At 43.3% G+C, this 26,660-nt stretch overlaps 1 protein-coding gene across 1 annotated transcript in view; it reads left to right on the top strand.

The window, feature by feature from the left end:
• Positions 1 to 607: 607 nt before the first annotated feature.
• LOC124792195 (serine protease 53-like) overlaps positions 608 to 26,660 on the top strand; it is a 132,702-nt gene continuing 106,649 nt past the window's right edge. Inside the window, exons 1-3 of the mRNA XM_047257924.1 lie at positions 608 to 730; positions 14,139 to 14,300; positions 17,244 to 17,379. Of these exons, the coding sequence (XP_047113880.1) occupies positions 608 to 730; positions 14,139 to 14,300; positions 17,244 to 17,379 (421 nt within the window). The remainder of the gene's footprint in view (positions 731 to 14,138; positions 14,301 to 17,243; positions 17,380 to 26,660) is intronic.

Here is a 26,660-nt window from a genome sequence, read left to right as displayed (position 1 = left end):
GTGCGGTCCCCTACGGCACTGCGTAGGATCCTACGGTCTTGGCGTGCATCCGTGCGTCGCTGCGGTCCGGTCCCAGGTCGACGGGCACGTGCACCTTCCGCCGACCACTGGCGACAACATCGATGTACTGTGGAGACCTCACGCCCCACGTGTTGAGCAATTCGGCGGTACGTCCACCCGGCCTCCCGCATGCCCACTATACGCCCTCGCTCAAAGTCCGTCAAATGCACATACGGTTCACGTGCACGCTGTCGCGGCATGCTACCAGTGTTAAAGACTGCGATGGAGCTCCGTATGCCACGGTAAACTGGCTGACACTGACGGCGGCGCTGCACAAATGCTGCGCAGCTAGCGCCATTCGACGGCCAACACCGCGGTTCCTGGTGTGTCCGCTGTGCCGTGCGTGTGATCATTGCTTGTACAGCCCTCTCGCAGTGTCCGGAGCAAGTATGGTGGGTCTGACACACCGGTGTCAATGTGTTCTTTTTTCCATTTCCAGGAGTGTAGAACTTGTTTTGGAGAGAGAGTGGAGGAGCTGTGCACCAAATTGCCAGCAGCAACAACAGTGTGGAGAGTGTGGGTGCCGCCTTATGGGTGTGTTACAGACATGTCCGGGCTGGAAGGCGAGGCCCCCGACTACGAGCGCAGGCCGCCGTCCCAGCTGTTCGTCGTGCTGGGCGCTGCCACGGCCAACTGGGATCCCGATGCACCGGGTGCCGTCATAAACAAGGTAAACCACTTTGCCCTGTTATATAAGGGGGTTAAACTTATGTAGGGACTTCCGGTAACACGACCTTGGTTCGCTGCCAGGCCACTTGGAGCGCTGAAAGTATTCAGTCCTCCATCATCGCTGTGCGGGGTAGCCGTGCAGTCTAGGTGTCTTTCCACGGTTCGCGTGGCTCCCCCCACTGGAGGTTCGGGCCCTCCCTCGAGCATGGGTGTGCGTGTGTTGTCCTTAGTGTAAGTTAGTTTAAGTTAGATGAAGTGGTGCGTAAGTCTAGGGACAGATGACCTCAGCAGTTTGGTCCCATAGTCCTTACCACAAATTTCCAAATTCCCTCCATCATCTTATCTTATTCTTGGGAAATTTAAAGTCTTCAATATTTATTGTGGTTTAGTACAAAATAGAAGCTGGTTTCATTCCACTGTGTTCCTGTCTGCGACCTACTTGTGTGTATTGCACCCTTTGAACTGCATTGTACATACGTTACTCATATTATGCTTCCATCTGCAAAACTGGGTGGGGTAAATAATTCAGTATTGGCTTTTGTTTCACGTAAAACAGGAGCTAGTTTTGTAGCATGTTCTTCTGCGGACTTATGTACTGGGTGATCAAAAAGTCAGTATAAATTTGAAAACTTAATAAACCACGGAAGAACGTAGATAGAGAGGTAAAAATTGACACACATGCTTGGAATGACATGGGGTTTTATTAGAACGAAACAAAAAAAAAAAAAAAACAAAACAAAGTATTGCTAGACGCGTGAAAGATCTCTTGCGCGCGTCATTTGATGGTGCTCGTGTGCTCAGCTGCCACTTTCGTCATGCTTGGCCTCCCAGGTCCCCAGACCTCAGTCCGTGTGATTATCGGCTTTGGGGTTACCTGAAGTCGCAAGTGTATCGTGATCGACCGACATCTCTAGGGATGCTGAAAGACAGCATCCGACGCCAATGCCTCACCATAACTCCGGACATGCTTTACAGTGCTGTTCACAACATTATTCCTCGACTACAGCTATTGTTGAGGAATGATGGTGGACATATTGAGCATTTCCTGTAAAGAACATTATCTTTGCTTTGTCTTACTTTGTTATGCTAATTATTGCTATTCTGATGAGATGAAGCGCTATCTGTCGGACATTTTTTGAACTTATGTATTTTTTTGGTTCTAATAAAACCCCATGTTATTCCAAGCATGTGTGTCAATTTGTGCCTCTCTATCTACATTATTCCGTGATTTACTCAGTTTTCAAATTTATACTGACTTTTTGATCACCCGGTATATTTGATACTGCTTACGACCCGTGTATGAACTGCTCGGTTTAGAAGCATTGTAAGTATATTGCTTGTGTTCTACTTCATTTTTGTTAGCATCTGTGTTGTGAACTTTTCCATATTTAATGGAGAACTCTCTGCTAGCAGGTTTTGACAGAATTGGTATTCATCTTTATTACATCTTGTGACGGAAAAACTATGTAATGTTACTTTTAATGGCTTTTCTTCTTGCCACTGAGTGCCATGCATTTCACAGCGGCTTGCAGAGAATGGATATAAAGGTAAATAAGTATGTTCGTAGTCTTAGCGACTAGAACATTCTTCGTTACAAATGCTAAAAATGTAACGGTAGTTACGCAGAAGTATTCATGCGTTATTAACAAATACTACAAAGAATACATTTTAGCAGAAATCAGTGTACTAGAATCATGCATCATCCTCTTCAATGAAAAGTTCGGAGTCCCTCATTAAATCCGAGAAATTACGAAAAACGGATGCACAAAAAGAAAATACGGAGAATAGGAGCAACAAACTATATATTTAAATCGGGCTGTTCACACACGGATTCACAAGTACTAACAAGTAGACATGAGTCCACATGCGACGAGACAGTTTCTGTTTCGTAGGAAACAAAAAAGGATATCATGTATCCCAGTCAATATTACGGATCTGAGGAAAAATTAAGCAGAACACGAGCAACATATTTACATTGTAATTCAAAGAGTGCAATAGGCACAGGAAAATCCTAATCAGGAACACATTACAATGAAGCCAGCTTCTGTGTCATGTCAGATAATTTCTAAGGTTCTGACAAAGTTAAAGCAAAATTATTTCCACTTGATAATAGCCACATGACCGAAATTCTAATAGTGGGTTTTACAAATAAATAAATTTTACTGTCAAAAAGCAAATATGATGTCTTTTTAAAAAATTTACGTGACTTTTAACCCAAATTAAGAGAAGTTAATCTTAGTTTCTGACTGAGTCTTCTAGAATACGCAGACTGACAAAAACGCCATACTTTTCCTGTATTCAAAGTTCACTATCAGGCCACTAAGAGCGCTGCTATCTTTCTCTGCTTCCTTAACCTAACATGGGCCTTGCGCTTCTCATAATTTGGTGTTCTGTGTTGTTCAAATGTGTGTGAAATCTTATGGGAGTTAACTGCTAAGGTCATCAGTCCCTAAGCTTACACACTACTTAACCTAAATTATCCCAAGGACAAACACACACAGCCATGCCCGAGGGAGGACTCGAACCTCCGCCGGGACCAGCCGCACAGTCCACGACTGCGCCGCTCGGCTAATCCAGCTCGGCGGTGTTCAGTGCTTACACCAGTAACATGGATGGGAAATCAACAGCTCGCTGATCGTTAACCAGTTCATAGAGAGCCGATTAATTTGTAAGTGGTTTTTAATGCGATCTTCAGAATGTAATTGTAACCGATTAGCTATTAAACTGAATATCGGCGGTATGTTCTACGTGGAAAAAAATGTAGTGGAAGGAATCTCTAAAATCGCACTGAACTGTCAGATGACGATAGATGTGTGGCATGTCAGAAGTATGCAGTTAGTAGCCGATGCAGACAGTGAATGGCGATGTGATCGAATGAGACTACAAGATAACCACAAAATGAAGTGCAACGAACAATTTTAATTCACTTCAGGGAGTAATAATTCTTTCCTAGTGCGGTGGTTGTGCTGTTCGAATAAATCATGTACCTAACAAGGGAACCTCCCCATCGCACCCCCCTCAGATTTAGTTATAAGTTGGCACAGTGAATAGGCCTTGGAAAAATGAACACAGATCAATCGAGAAAACAGGAAAAAGTTGTGTGGAACTATGACAAAAATAAGCAAAATGTACGATCTGAGTAGTCCATGCGCATGATAAGTAACATCAAGGACATTATGAGCTCAGACGTGCCGTGGTCCCGTGGTTAGCGTGGGCAGCTGCGGAACGAGAGGTCCTTGGTTCAAGTCTTCCCTCGAGTGACAAGTTTAAATTTTTATTTTCAGAAAATTATTATCTGTCCGTCCGCGTCAATTATCAAATGGTTCAAATGGCTCTGAGCACTATGGGACTTAACATCTATGGTCATCAGTCCCCTAGAACTTAGAACTACTTAAACCTAACTAAGCTAAGGACGTCACACAACACCCAGTCAACACGAGGCAGAGAAAATTCCTGACCCCGCCGGGAATCGAACCCGGAAACCCGGGCGTGGGAAGCGAGAACGCTACCGCACGACCACGAGCTGCGGACGTCAATTATCAAACTTTAGGCTCTCACACATAATCAACTTCGCTCTCCAAAATTCCAGGACATGTTCAGATTTGCTTGGACATATGTAGGATTTGACGGTCTACACACGTAAAAATTTGAAAACGTTAAAAACATATGTTTTGACAGAGCACGGGAAAACTGTGCGACTGTGAAGCTGTTGCATTCATTTGTTGCACATTATGTGACAAACTCTTATGTTTTCATCACTTTTTTGGGAGTGATAATCACATCCACTAGAAAATCTAAATCGGGCAAGGTAGAAGAATCTTTTTACCGATTCGCCAAACGTACAAGTTAGGTGGGTCGACAACATATTCCTGTCACGTGACGCACATGCCGTCACCAGTGTCGTATAGAATACATCAGACGTGTTTTTGAGGAATCGGTTGACCTATGACCTTGCGATCAAATGTTTTCGGTTCCCATTGGAGAGGCACGTCCTTTCGTCTACTAATCGCACGGTTTTGCGGTGCAGTTGCAAAACACAGACACTAAAATTATTACAGTGAACAGAGACGTCAATGAACGAACGGACAGATCATAACTTTGCGAAAGTAAAAAAGTAAATTTCTAACACGGGGAAAAACTTGAACCGAGGACCCCTCGTCCCGTAGCTGCTCACGCTAACCACGGGACCACGGCGCTCCTGAGTTCATATTCTCCTAGATGTTGCCTATCTTGCGCATGGACTACTCAGTTTGTATATTTTGCTTATTTTTTTCATAGTTCCACACAACTTCTTCCTGTTTTCTCGATTGATCTGTGTTCAGTTTTTCAAGGTCTATCCACTGTGCCAACTTATAACTAAATCTGAGGGGGGTAGGATGGGGAGGTTCCCTTGTAAGAAGCGCGGCCTCTACTGGTGTGGCGAATTCGTGCTGCGTTTACTTCATATTGCCCGAGACTATCCGATAAGGAGGAAGTTAGAATCGCGTTACTTGCAATAATCAGTTCATTCAGGTTTCTGAATTGGACACACTGTGAGGTCATGAAACGGACACTGCAAGCTTCGTGACGCTATTTAAGGAGAGGCAAAACCATATACTTCAACTGAAGATCTGCCTGAAGCACCGAGACACTTGCCAGATGTACAAAACGATGTACTCGAAATTATGGCTCACATGTGACAAAATCTGACCAATTAAAATTTTTTCTATGTTGTGGAATTATGGCAGATTCAAAGATGAACGTAGTTAGCCAGGTACAGTTCACACTTCCTGTGCGTTGCGTCGACCCAGAGACGCGCTAGGAAAAGAATATTTTCTGGGCTTATATCGTTCGCTGGATTCTAGGACACATACGTTGCCAAGAGATACATCCTTTAAAGGTTCTCCCTAGGAACTGAGTTTCCACGCGCCCATTGTTTTGGTGATGCAGCCAGTACCTCTGAGCAGAACAAGTGTGCGAAGTAAATCCTTCTACTAGACCAGCCAGAGAGCTGGTATATCCACTGCAGTAATCATTGTTTGGATCTCGTAAAGTGCTACATCAGGGTAATTGTGAAAGACAGCTCAAGAATAATTCTGGAACCCACAAACAGAAAAAACATTTACTCTGTTTTGTGCTACCGTCTGGCGTCGACGAGATGAATCCAAATAAGAAAGTTCAACAGCTGATACCAATGTATCCAACTTGATGAGCTGTAAGGATAAAATCTTTGAAACATTTCGGAGAAAACTGTGACTGGGTCCACAAAATAGTTACACACAGCTCTGTTTGAGACGAAAGACAGCCAGACCTGTAGAGCTACGCGAATTGGCTCGAATAGTTTGAGACTTCTTTTTATATGACAGCCGCTGTTGAAGTATGTGGAGTAAACCCCCGCCCTCTGCCGCACCTTCACCGTTGAGTCCTCCCTACCCTCCACCTCTAAACCCTGTAACTCCTTTCCCAAGGTGGCCTCTATCGACTCCACCTACCGGATGATGCCTTCTCTCCTTCCATTTATCCCTCCTATCAACTCTGATCCTCACCTCCCCCTCCCTCCCCCTGTCCTTTTCCTAGACTCCCTCTCCCCCCCCCCACCCTCCATCTTGTCTTTTTCCCTCTTCCCTCTCTCTTTGACTCCCTTCTCTCCCTAGAGCCCTTTTGCATTCCCCTCCTCTGCCTTTCCCCTCTCGCATCTGCCATGCCCCCTTCTTATGAGTCCTTTCTGTCGGGTCCTCCCCCTCCCGTTTCGTTCTTCCTCTCCTCCCCCCTTTCTCCTCCTCCCCCCCCCCCCAATCTGTCCAGGTCCCCCCTATATGCCCTTGGCTGTGGTGTGACAACTTTTTAGCGCAGTTTTAAGTGAGTGTTAAGCGTTGTGCGTCTTTTTTCGTGTTGCGAACAGAAATCATACTGTCACTGGGTGTCATTTTTATATCTCTTGCGAACAGAAACCAGACTGTCGCCTTGTACTTTTAATTGTCTGTCTAGTATTTTACCTCCTTGCTTCCTGTGTATTTAATTAGCATCGCCACCCCTTCCGTTTTATGTTTTAACTTCCACAACTTTCCGCCATTTTACAATTTAAGTCACCATTTTTATTGCCTGCTTTTATTTTTTATTATCTTCTTCTTATGCTTTAAAAATTCTGTAGGCTGAAGAGCGGCGTACTAAGCTGCTGCCAGCCCGCCCCCTTTGGGGGGAATCGTAACTCAAAAAGGAAAAAAAATGTGTGGAGTACGCGAAAAACTGACAACACCCCTCTTGTCTGAGGTGCTGTCGTCATGATGTGATAAGCCACACCTCCTTACAGGGACGGCATCATGGCCTCCGCCTTCCCCTCTGCCTCCCAGGCCTGTCCTCTCCCATCTCCAGCCAACCAAAACCTAGTATTTTTACAGCCCATTAAAATTAAACAACTAATCACAATGTAGCTGTCATTTGATTTTTATAAAAATGGCACCATGTTAAAAGACATACGGTATTTTCATATCGAAAAAATATGCAACCTAACCTTCACCTGAAATGGCGTCATGTTGGAATATATTTGCCAATACTACGGTGTTTCTCTAACAATTACAAAGTTTCGCCCGAATTGACGCTACTCATCCCCCCCCCCCCCCCACACACACACACTAGCGCGCGTGCGCTCGTGTACACACGTACACAAATCTGAGGAAACACATTATGCACTCAAATGGACTTGGGAAGCTGGAGAGAGAGAGAGAGAGAGAGAGAGAGAGAGAGAGAGAGAGAGACAGACAGAGACAGAGAGAGAGAGACCTCGTTACATCAGCACTGAAGTGTTTGCATGCCAAGCCAGCTGATAAAAGGCAACTCATGTCAACTCCCCTAATTAACTTAATGCTTACTAGCATGAAGCAGGAACAATATGTTATACCGCAGAGGGAATGTAAGATAAAAAAACAAAGAAAAATACTTTAGAAATAAAATTTATTATGTAAAATATTGCAGTCCAAAGAAAAGCTAGATACACATTTGTTGACAGTTCACATTTGCATACACGATACATCAAAATCTATTACTGACACTCTAGTTATGACGAGGGATATTCATCATTTAAATTGCACAATTTTTTTACTTTTTACACATACACTAAAATCACATTCAGTGATCTTTACATTTTTGACGCCTTCATTCAGATAACTTTTAATACTTTTACATACTTCAGAGAGGCTATTTAATATTTTTGCATTTTTCTCACATACACAATAAAATCGACATATAAATGGTTAGCATCACTGCCTTCAGTGTGGAAGGACCCAGATTCGATTCTTAGTACCTTCTCAGACTGTTTTTGGGTAGGGAAATCTGGAATGGCGTTTCCTCTCAGCCCAAATGAGGAGGAGACAGTAATGGCGCCGGGCTAAGGTAGGCAACTTAATCAGAAGTAGAAAATGTTCGTCATCCTGTGCTATTAATCCTAGCCTGTGTAACAGTAGCAGCTACATAGCACTTTGAATTATCTTCTGCGAAGTTTTTAACTGAAGGTTCTATCACAGATTGTATATAATGAGGTCTTGAATGCTGATACAATCTGGTAAGACACTGACACGTAGAAATGGTTAGTAGCATCGTGCTACGTTGATGCATTTTCCTGACTGCAGTCTTCCAAACTAACGTTGATCTGAGTCTGTAGAGTTATTGAGTGTGGGGCAAACCGCCGAGTGCGTCTGCTTAAAAAGATGCGCCGGCCAGTTGATGCACCCATTTGGACATAGCGAGTAATGGAAAGCGAGCTCGCTGGCTGCACGCCGGCTGGAGATTTAAATGTGCCGGTGACGGCTGCATTGTAGCTGCGTGTGGCCTGTGTCACGCTGCGTGCGCTCGACCAAGACGCCGTCGATGCTGCTAACGCCTTCAACAGGAGAGTGTTTCAGACACTTTGCTTTGGACATTATGCGTTCTATTCCGACTCAGGTACATACCAGACCAACAAATGTTGTGATTGGTTTACCATTCGATAAGTTTTTCATTAGTCAAATCTCATTCACATTCACAAATGGAATACTGAATCTATAATTTACTGGAAAACCTGAAGTATCAAACCATGTATGGAAATCACTTCATGTTCTCATTATCCTGAGTTAGCCAAATTTCACGTATGAAGTACACTTTTCAAGACAGGTCCAAAAAGCTAAGGAAATTAATAAATCGGAAATTTTTATCACATTTCCTCTCTTAGTGCATTACTGCAATACTCTTTGTAACTGATTTGCATTTTCCCATATTCGACAGCAGCGTAGAAGGATGTCAGGCAGGGAAACAGAACCTGCATTTAGTTTTAGTTTTTCATCACCATCTGCCATCGTTTGTTCACATATGTTCATTATTAGGGAATGACCACTGTCATTGCTCAGACTGCGAAAATGCAAAAATATTAGACGTGATTTGTAACTGATTTTAATGTATGAGTGAAAATATAAAAACGTTGAATGAGCTTTGTAAAAATGTTGTACAACTGAAACTGTGAATGTCACTCATCATATATGAAGTGAACATAATACGCTATGCTAAAGGGTGTATGTAAATGTGAGAGTTCAACTAAGTGATCGTCTACACTTTGTTTGGACATAATCATTTTTACAATAACTTTTGTATTTAGAGTATTTTTGTTCGTTTTCCCCTCCCTATTTCATCTGTAATATATTATATCGTTTGTCCTTCATAGAAGTAAGCACTAGCACCCTTTAGCAGCCATCTGGCCATACACACAAACATCCCAGCACCGACGTAACGATCTCTCTCTCTATCTCTCTCTCTCTCTCTCTCTCTCTCTCTCTCTCTCCCTCCAGCGTTCCCACAACACTCAGTTCCTCTGATATGTATGTTTGTGTGTCTTTACGATGAATAGCGCAAATTTACACAATTCACTTGAAGATACTTATGTAATTTCTTTGACCATGGCACCAATTCAAGTGAAGGTTAACAACTTTTTTCGACATATAACATACTGCAGTACTGACAAATTCGATTGAACATGGCTTCAATTTTGCACAATTTAGGTGAAGCATATATATTTCTTCGAAATGGAAATACTGTAGCGTTCGCAAATATCTCTGAACACCATACCATTTCAGAAGAAGGTTACATTTTTTTCCATACGCAAATATTGTATATTTTTTGAACGTAGCACCATTTTTCAAGCGAAGATTACATAATTTGACAGGTACACTGTGATTGGCTTGTTTCATTTAAATAGCAGTTAAAACAGTACGCTGTGATTGGCTGGAGAGGAAAGGAGTGGGGAGGCGGAGCAAGAAGGGGAGGGGGCATGCTGACATTATTGAAAATAAGTGTGGCTTGTCATGTGATGATGATGATGATGATGATGATGATGATGATGATATAGATAAGGGACGTAGCTTGTGTCATCATGGGTTTGCCCTGGAATGTAGCTTACCACCACTAACACTTGCTCTTTTCAAGGATATTTAAGTGTGAAGTGGATCAGATTGCCGATGGATATACTTCTAAACTGTAAAGTATCCTCTCCTGGAAGACAACTTGCTTCTGAATGTGGCAGGGTTAAAGAAATGTCTCAGGAAGCTATTTACTTAATTTTTCTGATTATCACAGTTTCAGTATCGCTGGCATTCTCTGCGAGAATGCACAATGACCAAGTCGAGACTCATCCAGTTACACCTCTTACATGTTTATCAAGCCAGGCCAAGGAAAATGGCATGAAAAAATTTGTTTGCCAAATTGTGGAAAGAAAAGCTACGTTCGGAAAAAATACGTAAAAGTTTTGGTGTCTAAAAAGAGACAAAGCAAATACCTCCTTTTTCAAAGAAATTTTGATTCGTTTGACACTGTTTCTAAGATAGTAATAATATTGATAATAATTATAAGATGTTTATCAATTGTCAAACGTTATTGCAAACTATAATAAATATGAAATGTTCTTTGGAAATAGTCTCAGAAGAATTTGTAACTAATATCTAACCAGCCATGAGACGTCTTTAAAAAATCGAGGGAACGAAATTGTTTCCAAGAAGCAGAAAATTAAAATTTGAACCACATCTACGACTTTTAATATTACTAAATTGTTTCTTTTTGTGAACAACATACCACAGATTGTCTAAAGTCTTCCTTCACTATCAATATACGTACATACATTGTCTGACAAAAATAGGTCAAGCGCCCAGCAGAGGAGGAGGAAACAAAATGAAACTTCACGGATTGAAAGGGTATGTGACTACAAAATCGAGTCAAATTTACGAAGAACTTGGCAGTATGGGCCCACTTTTTAATATGAGGCTGCATCCACTCAGGCCTAGATTCATGACTGATTCGGTTAGGAAGGGATCATAAAGTCATTGTGTCCTCTCGTGAGGCAAGCTGGCCTACAAGTGTTGTAACTGGTCCTTGATATCATGAATACTGGCACTGGGATGGCGTTGATGTCCGAGATGGTCCCACACATGTTCTATCAGGGACAGATCTGAGGATCTCACTGACCACGGGAGTTTCTCAATATTTCGCAGACAGTGGGTAGGGACACGTATTGTTGAAAAATGGCACCGTCAATTATGAGGTAACGCATGAGGACGCAGGGTGTCCGTGTCGTACCGTTGTGCCTCCAGAGTTCCCTCAATCACTACCAGACCTGAACTGAAGTCATACCGAGTGGCGTCCCACAACGTGACGACAGTAGTAACACAGCAATGCCGTTCCGAATCATTGGAAGAATGGGACTTCTGCCCTCGTCGCCACCACACTCGCCGACGATCGTCATCTGATGTAGTGCAGAACCGTAGTCAATCGTTGAACAGAATGCGATGCCATTCGTGATCAGCCTATACTTCACAATACAGCTGTTTCCCTTGTGATGATAACAACAACCCACGCATCGGATGGCAATTCCCCAGTCCGGCTGCTGCTACTCGTCTCCTACCAATGGCGCAGGATGACAGTGTGTTGCAGGTGGGTTACCACTTGTTCTTGGATATCGGCACATATATCAAGATGTTAACATGTGGTTCGTACACAATACGGCGATCCTTTCTTGTGACTGTGATTAGATTAGATTAGAATCAGTTTTCGTTTCATAGACCCAAAAAATGAGGTGATTCTCGTGGGTGTGGAACATGTCAGAAAGTATGACATAACAACATAAAACATTTGAATATAATACTTAGTACCCTGATCATTTCTCAGGAGATAGTCGAAAATAAGTTAATACAATGCAGTAAACTGGGACAGCTAATATTTACAGAATTAACACACGGTCAGAATGAAACATTGTTATGCATTATTAATAAATTTATGATACGCAAAATACCAAATCTTGAGCGTTGTGATCAAGTGTTGTGATAACTGAAATCTAACAGATGTTTTTACTTAAGCTGACTAACAGTCTCTGTTAAGATATTCATCTACGAAGTAGAAGGAGTTGCCTATCAAAAAGTCTTTCAAACTCTGTTTAAATCGTGCTTTATCTAAAACCAAGTTTTTAATGGTTGCTGGCAATTTATTAAAAATGTATGTTCCTGAATATTGGATCCCTTTTTGGACCAAGGTAAGTCGTTTTAGGCCTTTATGTAGATTCTTCTTATTCCTAGTATTGATACTGTGTACTGAGCTATTGGTTGGAAATAGAGAAGTATTACTTGCAACAAATTTCATTAAGGAATAAATATACTGAGAAGCAGTGGTTGAAATACAAAGTTCCTTGAACAGGTTTCTAAAATATGTTCTCGAATTTACACCACAAATGATTCTTATCACACGCCTTTGAACCCTAAAAACTTTTGCTCGGTTTGATGAGTTGCCCCAGAATATGGACCCATATGACTTAATAGAATGAAAGTAAGCAAAGTATGCCCACCCGGTTGGCCGTGCAGTCTAACACACGGCTTTCCGGGCGGGAAAGAGCGCTTGGTCCCCGGCACGAAACCGTCCGGCGCATTTGTGTCGAGGTCTGGTGAACCAACCAGTCTGTGGATGGTTTTTAGGCGGTTTTCCATCTGCCTCGGCGAATGCGGGCTGGTTCTCCTTATTCTGCCTCAGTTACACTATGTCGGCGATTGCTGCGCAAACAAGTTCTCCACGTACGCGTACACCACCATTACTCTACCACGCAAACATAGGGGTTACACTGGTCTGGTGTGAGACGTTCCTTGGGGGGTCCATCGGGGGCCGAACCGCACAATAACCCTGGGTTCGGTGTGGGGCGGCGGAGGGGTGAAGTGGACTGCCGTAGTCGTCGTGGGGTTGTGGACCATTGCGGCTGCGGCTGGGACAGAGCCTCTCCGTCGTTTCTAGGTCCCCGGTTAACATACAATAAATACAATACAAGCAAAGTATGCAAGTTTTTTTATATTTATATCTCCTACAAATGACATCATTCTCACGGCAAATACAGACTTGTTTAGGCGTTTAAGCAATTCTGTGGTATGCCCTTCCCAACAAAATTTATTATCAAGCTGTAATCCCAGAAATTTAACACTGTCAACCTCTTCGAACTGCATGTCTTCATATGTTATACTCATGTTGGAAAGAAACGTCTTACAGGTTCTGAACTGCATATACTGGGTCTTCTCAAAGTTTAATGACAAAGAATTAGCTTTAAAACACATATTAATGTCAGTGAAAATTTGATTAGCAGCTATTTCTAAATCTGTACTTGACTTGCTACTTATTGCAATGTTTGTATCATCTGCAAACAAAACAAACTTAACATCTGGCAATGTAACAGATGAGAGGTCATTAATGAACACAAGAAAAAGCAATGGACGCAAAATGGAACCTTGAGGAACACCACATGTAATGAATTCCTAGTCAGATGAAGACTGACTGCTTACTGCACAGGTATTTCTCAACGACACCCTTTGTTTCCTGTTAGATAGATGAGACTCAAACCATTTCGGAGCATTGCCGGTGACACCATAATACTCTAATTTACTTAGGAGAATGTAGTCTACTGGAACCTTTATGATGAGCGTGTCTGCCACCACATTCCCATGCAGTCCATCACCAGGCCACTGTGTCACATCCCAAGGCTCCACAGATCTGAATGTTGAACCAGCTGGATGAATGGAGACATACAGTGAGGCCCGTTTCAAACCCTGTTAGGTGTACATCCTGTGTTTCAAATGAGTACGTGCCATCTCTGCGTCCTTCATAGTGAATTTGTTTGCTCCTTATAAGTTATACCATATCACCTCTCGTAACTAACAACACTATATACGAACAAGGCTGATGCTCTTTGGTGGTCATTCTACCTATCACGGAGAATTGCAACCCTAAACATTTACATACTCACCAACAGTGAGTATGTGCACCAAGTGAATTTACATTGAGATCGGATCATGTCTTCTGGGTTGTTCATTTTTTTTGTCAGTCTGTCAACAATTAGATAATAAGTTTGCTTGTCCCACACTACAAAAATTGTCTTATTTGTCTGACAGGTGTCCCGTGTCCTGGTGGACGACGCGTACTCTTCAGTCTATGCCGCCTACGAGCACAGTCTGGCCGTGGTGGAGCTGGAGGTGCCGCTGGCCCTTACGGACTCTGTGCGGCCAATCTGCGTCGACAGCGGCGCCCAACCGCAGCACGGGGACATTTCATATGTATATACGCCACGCCGTGTCATTCTCAACTTCCACTGATTTCTACAGGGTGTCCAAGGAGGAACGGCTAGTATTTAAGGATCTTCATCATACACTGCAAGCCACCTAGGGTCGTGCAGCAGCGCATACTTCTGATACCATTAACTGATCCTCTCTACGTTGTTCCAACCGAGCGAGATGGCGCATTGGCTAGCACACTGGACTCGGGTTCGGGAGAACGACGTTTCAAACTCGCGTCCGGCCATCCAGATTTAGGTTTTCCGTGATTTCCCGAAATCGCTTCAGGCAAATGCCGGGATGGTTCCTTTGAAAGGGCACGGCCGATTTTCTTTCCTAATCGGAGCGTGTACTTCGTCTCTAATGACCTCGTTGTTCCACTCGGGAAAGATGCGTGGGAAGAATGAATGTCAGTAAGCATCTCTATTGGAACTTCCTGGCGGATTAAAACTGTGTGCCGGGCCGAGACTCGAACTCGGGATCTTTGCCTTTCGCGGGCAAGTGCTCTACCAACTGAGCTACCCAAGCACGACTCACGCCCCGTCCTCACAGCTTTAATTCCGCCAGTACCCCGTCTCTTACGTTCCAAACTTCGCAGAAGCTCTCCTGCATACCTTGCAGAACTAGCACTCGTGGAATAAAGGATATTGCGGAGACATGGCTTAGCCACAGCCTAGGGGATGTTTCCAGAATGAAATTTTCACTCTGCAGCGGAGTGTGCGCTGATATGAAACTTCCTGGCAAATTGTGTGTCGGGCCGAGACTCGAACTCGAGACCTTTGCCTTTCGCGGGCAAGTGCTCTACCAACTGAGTTCTGAAGGTATGCAGGAGAGCCTCTGCGAAGTTTGGAAGGTAAGAGAGGAGATACTGGCGGAATTAAAGCTGTGAGGACGGGGCGTGAGTCGCGCTTGGGTAGCTCAGTTGGTAGAACACTTGCCTGCGAAAGGCAAAGATCCCGAGTTCGAGTCTCGGCCCGGCACACAGTTTTAATCTGCCAGGAAGTTTCATATCAGCGCACACTCCGCTGCAGAGTGAAAATTTCCTTCTGGAAACATCAGTATTGGCTCTAACTTTTCGAATTTTCTCGTCATGGTCATTTCTCGAGATATGTGTGAGAGGAAATAATATGTAGTAACCCTCTCCATGGTGCACGACTCCTGTCTTGTAACGTCTGCTAATGGAGTTCGTTGACCATCTGTGGAACGCTCTCGCGCCGCCTAAACGATTCCATGACGAAACGGGTAGCTCTTCGTTCGATCTTCTCTATCTCTTGTATCGGTCCTATCTAGTAAGAATCAATATCGATGAACAGTACTCAAGAATCGTTCGAACAAGCGCCTTACAAACCACTTCCTTCATGGATGAATTATATTTCCTTAAGATTCTTCCTATGAATCTCAGTCCGACATCTGCTTCTCCTACTATCTGTTTTATGTGGTCATCCCACTTAGGGTCGCTCTGTACAGTTGAAACGTCCCCTTTGAACAATTATACAAGACTGTGCTTAAACTGACACACAATATTTTGTTAGCGCAACGCAATCTGACTTTCAAAATTCCCTACAAAAGAATGGCCCTGACTAACATTAAACTATACCATTCACAAATCACTTACCTCACAAAAATCTTCGCTGCTCAAGCTACTGCAATACAGCGAGCGCCACTACTGCCAGCTAAATAAAAGATTCAAACTATGGAAGGCACTAACTACTGATAGGGATAGTTAGCAAATGAAAGATATTAATAGAGAACAAACAATGTATTTACCTTGATATCATCATATATAAATATAGCAGTTCATGACAAATTTCAAAACTCCGCCATCTCTCTCCCCACATCCACCACTGCTGGCGGCTCACCTCCAACTGCGCAACGCTACGCGCTGTTCACAGCCAGCTGCCTAACACTACAATGGCGAGTATTACAACAATGCAAAGCAGCCACAGACTGCACACAGCACAGCCAGTGATTTTCATACCGAGGTGGCGTTACCAAAAAAAAAAAAACCTAAACAGTTACCATAAAAAAACCTAAACAGCCTACTTACATAGAGAAAACATAAACAGCCTACTTACACAGTTACTGCTACATATTTTACTGTACATATTGTTTCCTGCAGTTTATCATCAATGGTATTGCTGGACAGTAGTGGATTCTTTACCTATGTATGCGCAGTATGTTACACTTATTTACATTCAGGTTCAACTGCCAGAGCCTGTCGTTCATCAGTCCACTTCAGGTTATTCTGCGAATCGGTACCGTCTTCTGGCATTGCTACTTTCTTATTAGACACCACAAGCACCGTCTGCGAATAGATTTAAAGAGCTTCTGACGGTTTTTACTAGATTATTTTTATACATTGTAAACAGTAACGGTTCTATTACATTTCCTTGGTGACTCCGGAATTACATTTACATCTGTCGATTTTATTCCGTTAAGAGCGACGTGTTGACGTCGATCTGCAAGGAAGTCTTGAATCCTGTCGCAGAGCTAGTCTTGTACTCGGTAAGCTCGTATTTTTTCACTAAACGGCAATGCGGGACGAGGTCAAATGCCTACCCGAACTCAAGCAGCACGGCACCAACCTGAGCGCCGTTGCTGATGGAGGAGTTTGCGGAATACACGTCGATTTTTATAGCGGAAATTTTCATTCTCCAAAAACATCATAATTCTTAAGCATAAAAAATGTTACTTATTTCAAGAAAAAATTCACGTAAACGATATAGGCCTAATTATAGTGTGTATATGTCCTACGGCTGTTTTTTCAACAGTCGCTAAGTACCCTCATTGCTCCAGCGACTGTGAAAAAATATGTCAAGTACTAAACGTCTACTTTGATATTACGACTTGAACCACAGAATAACTCCTTCATTATTTTAAGTCTTATATCATGTTTTATTTCTAAATTCAAATCGATTTCTGCAGTGAAATACTGTTTTGTTTCAGATGGTCGCTCCAGATTCGAACAAAAATCTCACTCTGAAACTGCAGAGGTTAAAACACACCAGCCGAGAGAACTGCATCGGCGATTCGATATATGCACGGGTACCTGAACACAAATTCTGCGCTGACAGCTCAGATGGTGAGATACTTGTAGCTCCTGTGTGTTCAACACGATCCTCAAAGCTACTCCTTTCATCCTTTTCTTCCCCCCAAGATTCGTTTACTCACTTTTGACTCAATTAGTGAAGAAAGAAGACTTGTACACTAAGGTGACAAAAGACGTGGGATACCTCATAATATCGTGTCGGGCTTCCTTTTACCCGGCTTAGTGCAGCAGCTCGACGTGGCGTGGACTCAAGTCACTGGAAGTCCCCCGTTGAAATACTGAGCCATTCTGCCCCTATAGTCATCCATAATTGCAAAAGAGTTGCCGGTGCAGGGTTTTGTCCACGAACGGACATCTCGATTATGTCCAATGTCGGGCATATGGCTGACCAAATCATTCGCTCATGCTATCCAGAATGTTCTTTAAACTATGTGTGAAGATGGTATCTGTTCTTTCGGTCATGTATATCAACGCCTGTCGACAGCTTCGGGTCTTGATTTAATTATCATTTCATTCTAAGAGAGCTGCATGGTCACCGATGGTATCTGTTCTTTCGGACATGTCCGAAAGAACAGATACCATCTTCATATATAGTTAAGGCTAACCGGCCATTGACCTTCTCCTTCTGTGCTGGATGCGCACGCATTGCCCGAACTCTTACGGGACTTGGTAAGATTGTCTGTCGCGAGTAATGAGTGTAATGGACAGGGCCACTAAGAATGCAGTGTGTGAAAGTTGGGAATGTGGGTCTCACGGGTAGTGTGCAAGGGATAAATCCCTGCAGTCGCACTGTCCTCTGTGCCCTCGGTGGCTCAGATCGATGTATCAACGCCCGTCGACAGCTTAGGGTCTTGATTTAATTATAATTTCGTTCTTCAAACTAATTACGAACAGTTGTGGCCCGGTAATGTGGTGCATCGTCACCCATAAATATACCATCGTCATTTGGGAACTCGAAGTGTGTGAGTGGATGCAATGGTCTCCAAGTAGCAGAACATAATAATTTCCAGTTAATGATCGATTCAGTTGGACCAGCGGGCCGAGTGCTTTCCATGTGAACACAACCAACACTATTATGGAGCCACCACCAGCTAGCAGTGTCTTGTTGACAACTTGGACCCATGGTTTCGTGGGCTCTGCGCCACATTCGAATCCTACCATCAGATCTTACCAGTCGTGTAGCGTTCAAATGGTTCAAATGGCTCTAAGCACTATGGGACTTAGCATCTGAGGTCATCAGTCTCCTAGAATTAGAACTACTTAAACCTAACTGACCTAAGAACACCACACACATCCATGCCCGAGGCAGGGTTCGAACCTGCGACCGTAGCAGCAGCGCGGTTCCGGTCTGAAGCGCCTAGAACTGCTCGGCCACAGCGGCCGGCAGTCGTGTAGGGTCCAACCTACATGGTCACGAGCCCAGGAGAGGCGCTGCAGACCATGTCGTGCTGTTAGCAAAGGCAATCGCGTCGGTCGTTTGCGGCGTAGCCCACTGACACCAAATTTCGCCGCCCAGTCCTAATGGATACATTTGTCGTACGTCCCACATTGATTTCTACGGTTATTCACACAGTGTTGCTTGTCTGTTAGCACTGACGACTCTACACAAATGCTGCTGCTCCTGGCCGTTGAGCGAAGGCCGTCGGCCACTGCGTAGTCCGTGGTGAGATGTAAGACCTGAAATTTGGTATTCTCGGCACACGCTTGACACTGTGGGTCTCGGAATACTGAACTCCCTAACGATTGTCAAAACTGATTGGCCCATGCATTTAGCTATAACTACCATTCCGCGTTCAAAGTCTGTTAATTACCATCGTGCGACATAATCACGTCTGAAACCCTTTCATATGAATCACCTAAGTACAAATGACAGCTCTGCTAAGCAATGCCCAATTATACCTCGCGTACAAGATAGTACCTCCATCTGTATATGTGCATATCGCTGTCCCATGACCTTTTTTCTTACAGAAAATAGACCCACATGTCGACAGAGCAAGTTCTTCACTTTCATTACACGTGCTCAATATAGGCACCGTTCATGATGCAGCAGACGTCAATATCTGCGTGTAATTTATTAACACTGAGGACATGAGTTGTCTGGGAATGTGTGACAGACGCCCGTTTTGGGAATCTGTTAATTAAGTTACCTATCTGGAGGTACATACTATTTCCGTGCAACAATACAGCATTGATAATTTGTCTACATGTTCTAAGACGTCTAGTCCGTACTGTAACTACAGCATGCCGCTCATTATGAATCAAAAGAGAGATACGCAGTCCACTGATATGTGTTAATGTCTTTTGTAAGTCTTGTAGTTTTCCTGCAGCCGTCTTCTGAAACACAGGAGGCTCTGAAACGGGATACCTGAATGTTAAGCGCGCATGGCGCCTTGACAAGCTGTCTGTGCTTAGTTTGTTTGTTATTTCATTATGCCTCAGCTACTGGTAGCCTCTGCAAAAGGAGGAGCTGTTTTGTTTGTGTACTCAGCTTTGAAAAGCCTGCATTAGTCCCACTATTCCCTATAAATGTCTGTGTTGAGTGAAGTCCAACACTAGAGTTTTTGAAAATACAATCAGTTAGGTAAGAACTCACAGAGATGGGGGTTTGTATTACCAACCCAACTTAGTACATGAAAATCATAGAAACCAGAGAGTTTTTTGGTCAGTGAGAGGGCGAGAGTCAGGCCAACACACCACAGAAACGCGGTTGGTGTTCATCTGCTGCTAATGGTAACATCCCCCACCACTGGTCGCAGAGTGGGTGGTCTGATAAAACGGCACTTTATGCCATTCTGCTTTTTCCGCTGGAATCCTTAAGTACTGGCCACTTCTATTAGCGCTTCACTGGTGGTTGGACAAAGGCTTTGCCGCTACTTAAATTTTTAGATGATGATTAATTTCATTTATTTCAGCCGCGATTTTTAGGCAAGAGTTTCGTAATCCATTTATTTGCTTATTTCACATCGCATAATTTCGCGTGTTCTATGTGTGCTGGAAAAGATACATTTGGTTCTGACAGCAGGGCCACTTATAAAGTTCAAATAACCTTAACGTATTGGTTGATAGTGGGATTACATTATTGGGTATTGCTTATGTTGATTTGTGATACGTGATTTTCGAATATCTTGATGTGGTACTGTTTGGCCGTTAACTTCCCCATGGGCTTGAAAGTTAGTTGCTATAGTTAAATGATGATGATCAAACCGTACTTAATAAAGCATAGAGCCAAACTAACATGCATATGTGCAATTATTTTCTATACTTTTCCCATTTCTGAATTTACTGGAGAATGTGTAAGTTTTGTCAAGAACCCACATCGAGCTTCTGAAAATGCTCAAATTGCAGATCGTAAACATAGAAACCAACAAATACCTACATGTGAGTTGAATTTCTTTAAGTTCCCCCATTACTGAATTTAATGGAGATAGTGCAAATCTGGGTCTTTAGCCCACCAAGTGTCTTGAGTCCCACCATTTCAGATCCGTGCGCCCAGTCACTATTTAAGACGTATTATACTAAGTAATGATGATGTCCCATACTCCAGTAGTGTAGGGGACGATGCGGGTACCCGCACCGCCGTACTAGGCAAGATCCTAGTGGAGGTGGTATGCCATTGCCTTCCTCCGACCGTAATGGGGATGAATGATGATGATGAAGACGACACAACAACGCCCAGTCATCTCGAGGCAGGGAATCGAACCCGGGACCCCATGCACAGGAAGTGAGAACGCTACCACATGACCACGAGCTGCGGACATACTGAGTAAAATGACTGTTTATATTTATGCAGGAAAAAATCTTCCAATTTCTAATTGACGTATTTTTGTCCACTTTTTGCGCGTTTATTGTGGAGACACCTTCCGATGATGTGTATCCCTGATGCTCTTATTTGTTCTCTGGTGATTCAAATAAGAATAAATTGTGGAGTAAATGTAACCGGGATTCTGCGTGTGGTTTTAATGCTCTTCGATCTTCCTATTAAATAGCTTCCCATTTCCTGCAACCAGGGTGTGATAGTTTATGAGTCCTCAATTGTTTTTTCTAATTACTTTGCCCAAGTGCTTATGACGAGACCATTCACAAAAAGTTTGACTACAGAGTTTAAATGTCTATTGAACAACATACCTCTCAATACTGTAAATGTATGAAGTTGATATATAGAAACGTGCTTTTGTCATTAGTATATTGAATAAATTCATATTGTGATTATCTAACCTTTCTCTGTTCAAAATGTACCCCAAGTTGCAGCACCTTCGCTTCCTAATTCGGCCTCTCTGATGCCTCCAAAGTGTTTATATGCGCAGTATGTATTTGAGATTCTGAAACTGAGAAACAGCCAATAATTAAGGACCAGTTCAGTGAATTTAAGTCATGTATCATCCTTAACGTCCCCTTCCTCTTCCTCCACACGCATATTGTAGAATAAGTAACTTTCATGCGAGTTATCCGTCGTGTGTAATAATAGTAAAATAACTTTAACTGTTGAGCCTGTTCTCTAACTCGAACCTAATCAATTTGATGGGAGTGCAGGGTTATGAATGTGACGTAGACGGATGCAAATGCAATCCAAGACGATCCCACAGGTCTGGATAGTGTCTCCATAAATAACCGCTAACAAAGAGAGCATCTTAATGACAGCAAATATAGACACCACAAACAAAACATACCCCTTTTCACTATTTATCAATAATATATATGAAGCTGAACTCTTAGATTCCTCCCTATCCACATCCTCGGATATTGTGACATATTCGGAAAACAGCTGTCAAATATTTGTGACAAGAAAGAATATAGATATTGTTGCTGGCTACTTCACTGACACCAGTTTCATTTTTCGCCCTGCTTGTGTTTTCATAAGCAAATGAGAAGACTGTCTGAAACGTAGTAATTTTATTGCTAATAGAACCAACGCTGAGCCTCCACTTCCGATTTTTCATTCTTCCAGTTGTGCAGTGCATGTGCGGTATGGTACATCCACTCGAGACTGCCAGACTTTAGCGTCGTCTACAGGCACCGAGCCAAAAGTGCAGACAATTCAAATGTCTACAGCTGAGCAGCTGAGGCAGAAAGACAAGCATTGACACAGCTCTTTAATTTATACTTAGTGCTTGTGTCCTATTGTCTATACTGCAAAAGATCCATGACAGTAAGAGTGGACTTGTAGCAGCTATTTTCCACTTTGGGCACGACAAATTCGTAAGGCTACTTAATTTCATGTTTCTGTGGCAACATCTCAGTGTCGCCGCAGTTCTAGGCGATTATGGCTTTTACAGGTTCGGGAACGATTTGCACGGTTGAAAGCCGGCTACAGCACTACTAGTGGTCAAGCTTCTTTCATCGTAGGGAATATAAGTGAACCAAAGAGAAAGAGTATACATAGATAGAGTGTGGCAAGTCATTTAGCGGCCGTGTGGTGCCACGCTGTATTGTTATTCGCCATATTTTCGGAAGTAATTGTGTACGAGTGATTAAAATGAGAAAGTACCATCGGGAGCAACGGGATTTCAGCTGAAATCGGAAATCGGTCAGGTGACGTACACCTCCCGCTGTGTGGCACGATCCTTGTCGTGACCACCAAATTTTCAATAGCGTTGTTAAGGATTAGATCGTAGCTAAATGTCTGTGACATGCAGGACTATAAATATGATTGCCGCTTGTTTCATTCGCAGCAACTCAAGCTGAACTCTTAGATTCTTCCTTGTCCACACCCGCGGATATTGTGACATATTCGGAAAACAGCTGTCAAATATTTGTGACAAAAAAGAATATAGATGTTGTTGCTGGCTACTTCACTGACACCAGTTTCATTTTTCGCTTTTTGATCACACTGAAAACACAAGATCGAAGAAACTCATGTTCTTCTATGTAAATAACACCAAATTTTACAAAAAATGGTTCAAATGGCTCTGAGCACTATGGGACTTAACATCTATGGTCATCAGTCCCCTAGAACTTAGAACTACTTAAACCTAACTAACCTAAGGACATCACACACATCCATGCCCGAGGCAGAATTCGAACCTGCGACCGTAGCAGTTGCGCGGTTCCGGACTGAGCGCCTTAACCGCGAGACCACCGCGGCCGGCCCTAATTTTACAGCATATTCTTCTGTTACACGAGAAAGATAGTCAGAATGTATAACAAACGGAAAAATGAAAAAAAATTACATGTACCAGGAAGCGAAAGTACTTCGACTCCGCAACTGCACGTCTCTAATCACATGAGCACAATGATCGAACGCTTGTTCATCTTCGAATCTTCCGGGAACTTTTGCAGCTAACGTGTCTTTAACTGACATCCCAAAAACTTCACTCTGGGTATGAGCTATAATAATTAACTACAGCATGATGTCGTAACGTGCAAGTTGTAATACATAAGCAACGAAATACGAAGAATCCTCTCAAAAGTAGCGGACATGACCAAGTTCCGATTTCAGACGAACGGCTTTCTCATATCGGTCACTCGTCATTTTGTGGTAGCTTTGAAAGTAGGATAGTACAGTGTACGGACTTATAAGACAGCAAACTGCCGCATTGCTTTCGAAATCATGTCTAACGTTTGCCCAGCGTATAATTGCTCACAAAAGGCAACAAAACTTCATACAAATGGACCTTATTTGAAGTGCGTACTGTTTAAAAATATCTGTGAGTGATTTTGTACATTTGTGTTATACACCAGCGTAGAAGCTTTAAAGTGTTTAACTTTACGTGAGTATTTGAATTTACTATTTTCCCCGAGGTGTTGTAATGTCCTTACGCACTGACATACACCATGCCTTTTTGTTTTGCCTTCCGAAAACACGGCAGAGAGTTGTCCAGTTTGCTTCATTTTGGTAGCGGTGTTGCCTCTCTATTGTATTGTAAATTGAACTGCCAAAGAAACTGGTATAGGCACACGTGTTCAAAAACAGGCAGAATACGGCGCTGCGGTCGGCAACCCCAATATAAGACAGCATGTGTCTGGGGAGTTGTTAGATCCGTCACTGATGCTACAATGGTAGATTATCAAGATTTAAGTGAGTTTGAACGTGGTGTTATAGCCGGCGCACGAGCGATGGGACACAGCATCTACGAGGTATTGACGAAGTGGGGCTTTTCCCATACGATCATTTCACGAGCATACCGTGAATACCAGGAATCCGGTAAAACATCAAATCTGTGACATCGCTGCGGACGGAAAAAGATCCTGCAAGAATGGGACCAACGACAACTGAAGACAATCGTTCAACGTGACAGAAGTGCAACACTTCTGCAAATTGCTGCAGATTTCAATGCTGGACCATCAACAGGTGTCAGCGTGCGAACCATTCAATGAAACATCATTGATATGGGCCTTCGTAGCCGAAGGCCCGCTTATGTACCCTTGATGGCTGCATGATATTAAGCATTACGCCACACATGGGCCCGTCAACACCGACACTGGGTTGTTGATAACTGGAGACATGTTGCCTGGTCGGACAAGTCTCATTTCAAATTGAATCGAGCGGATGGACGTGCACAAGTATGGAGACGATCTTATGAATCCATGGACTCTGCATGTCAGCAGGGGACTGTTCAAGCTGGTGGAGGCTCTGTAATGGTCTGGGGCGTGTCCAGTTGGAGTGATACGTCTAGATACGGCTCTGACAGGTGACATGTACGTAAGCATCCTGTAACTTGGAGCCATTCATGTCCATTGTGCATTCCGACGGACTTGGGCAATTCCGGCAGGACTTTGCGATACCCCACTCGTCCATAATTACTACAGAGTGGCTCCAGCAACACTCTTCTGAGTTTAAACCCTTCCGCTGGTCACCAAACTCCCCAGACATGAGCATTATTGAGCATATGTGGGAATCCTTGCAACGCACTGTTCAGAGGAGATCTCTGCCCCATCGTACTCTTACGGACTGATGGAGAGCCGTGCAGGATTCATGGTGTCATTTCCCTCCAGCACTACTTCAGACATTAATCGAGCCCATGGCATGTTGTATTTCGGCACTTATGCGTGCTCGCGGGGGCCCTGCTCGGTATTAGGCAGGTGTACCAGTTTATTTGGCTCTTCAGTGTCGCTCTCTGAGATAGACCTGGGCTCTGCTAGTTCCGAAGATTATGCAGGAGTGCCTCGGTGAAGTTTGGAAAGTAGACTGCTCAGCTAGGAAGCCTGTCCTGCGTGAAAATCAAAGGAATGTGTCCAAGTCACAACCCAGTAATCCAGTTCCATAAGCTTCTAAAACAGTAACTTCATAATTTTGAATGCAATGGTGAAGCAGCAACGTTCTGAGACAGTGTTCAGTCCGTAAATTCGTTAAACAGAATGGAACCACTGCACTAATCGATTTGTGATGTCTTGATTACAGAGAGATTGAGCACATTTTTGTTACTTGATTTTAACAAAGCTCGTCGTAAGGCGTTGTCGTTCTGAAGAATGCTTGAGAGTCATCGCTTAAGAGGCATTGCCTCCTTTGCTCTCAAGTGAGGGGGGCGCATATGACTTTTCCAACAAAAATCAGTGTACCGGCTTCACTGAATATGACATATAATATACGTAGGGACTTCAGAAAGTAAGTTTAACGTGTCTTCCTACGAAAAGACCGTTGGGGAACAATAGTGGCGTATTTTTATATGTGGACTCAGTTCTGCTGCGGTATGGTTGGCAGGTGGGAGTGAAATGGCGCGGCATCTGGTGCGCGGGACAGTACGATCCTTGTGGGCAAAACGTTTAAATTTCCACACAGATCCTCCATGAAATTCTGGCACTGTTGTTTGTTGTTGTTGTGGTCTTCAGTTCTGAGACTGGTTTGATGCAGCTCTCCATGCTACTCTATCCTGTGCAAGCTTTTTCATCTCCCAGTACCTACTGCAACCTACATCCTTCTGAATCTGCTTAGTGCATTCATCTCTTGGTCTCCCTCTACGATTTTTACCCTCCACGCTGCCCTCCAATACTAAATTGGTGATCCCTTGATGCCTCAGAACATGTCCTACCAATCGATCCCTTCTTCTGGTCAAGTTGTGCCACAAACTTCTCTTCTCCCCAATCCTATTCAATACTTCCTCATTAGTTATGTGATCTACCCATCTAATCTTCAGCATTCTTCTGTAGCACCACATTTCGAAAGCTTCTATTCTCTTCTTGTCCAAACTATTTATCGTCCATGTTTCACTTCCATACATGGCTACACTCCATACGAATACTTTCAGAAATGACTTCCTGACACTTAAATCTATACTGGATGTTAACAAATTTCTCTTCTTCAGAAACGCTTTCCTTGCCATTGCCAGCCTACATTTTATATCCTCTCTACTTCGACCATCATCAGTTATTTTGCTCCC

Source organism: Schistocerca piceifrons, chromosome 1 (assembly GCF_021461385.2).
Source record: "Schistocerca piceifrons isolate TAMUIC-IGC-003096 chromosome 1, iqSchPice1.1, whole genome shotgun sequence".
Lineage (NCBI taxonomy): Eukaryota > Metazoa > Arthropoda > Insecta > Orthoptera > Acrididae > Schistocerca > Schistocerca piceifrons.
This window is presented reverse-complemented; position numbering and strand designations above follow the sequence as displayed.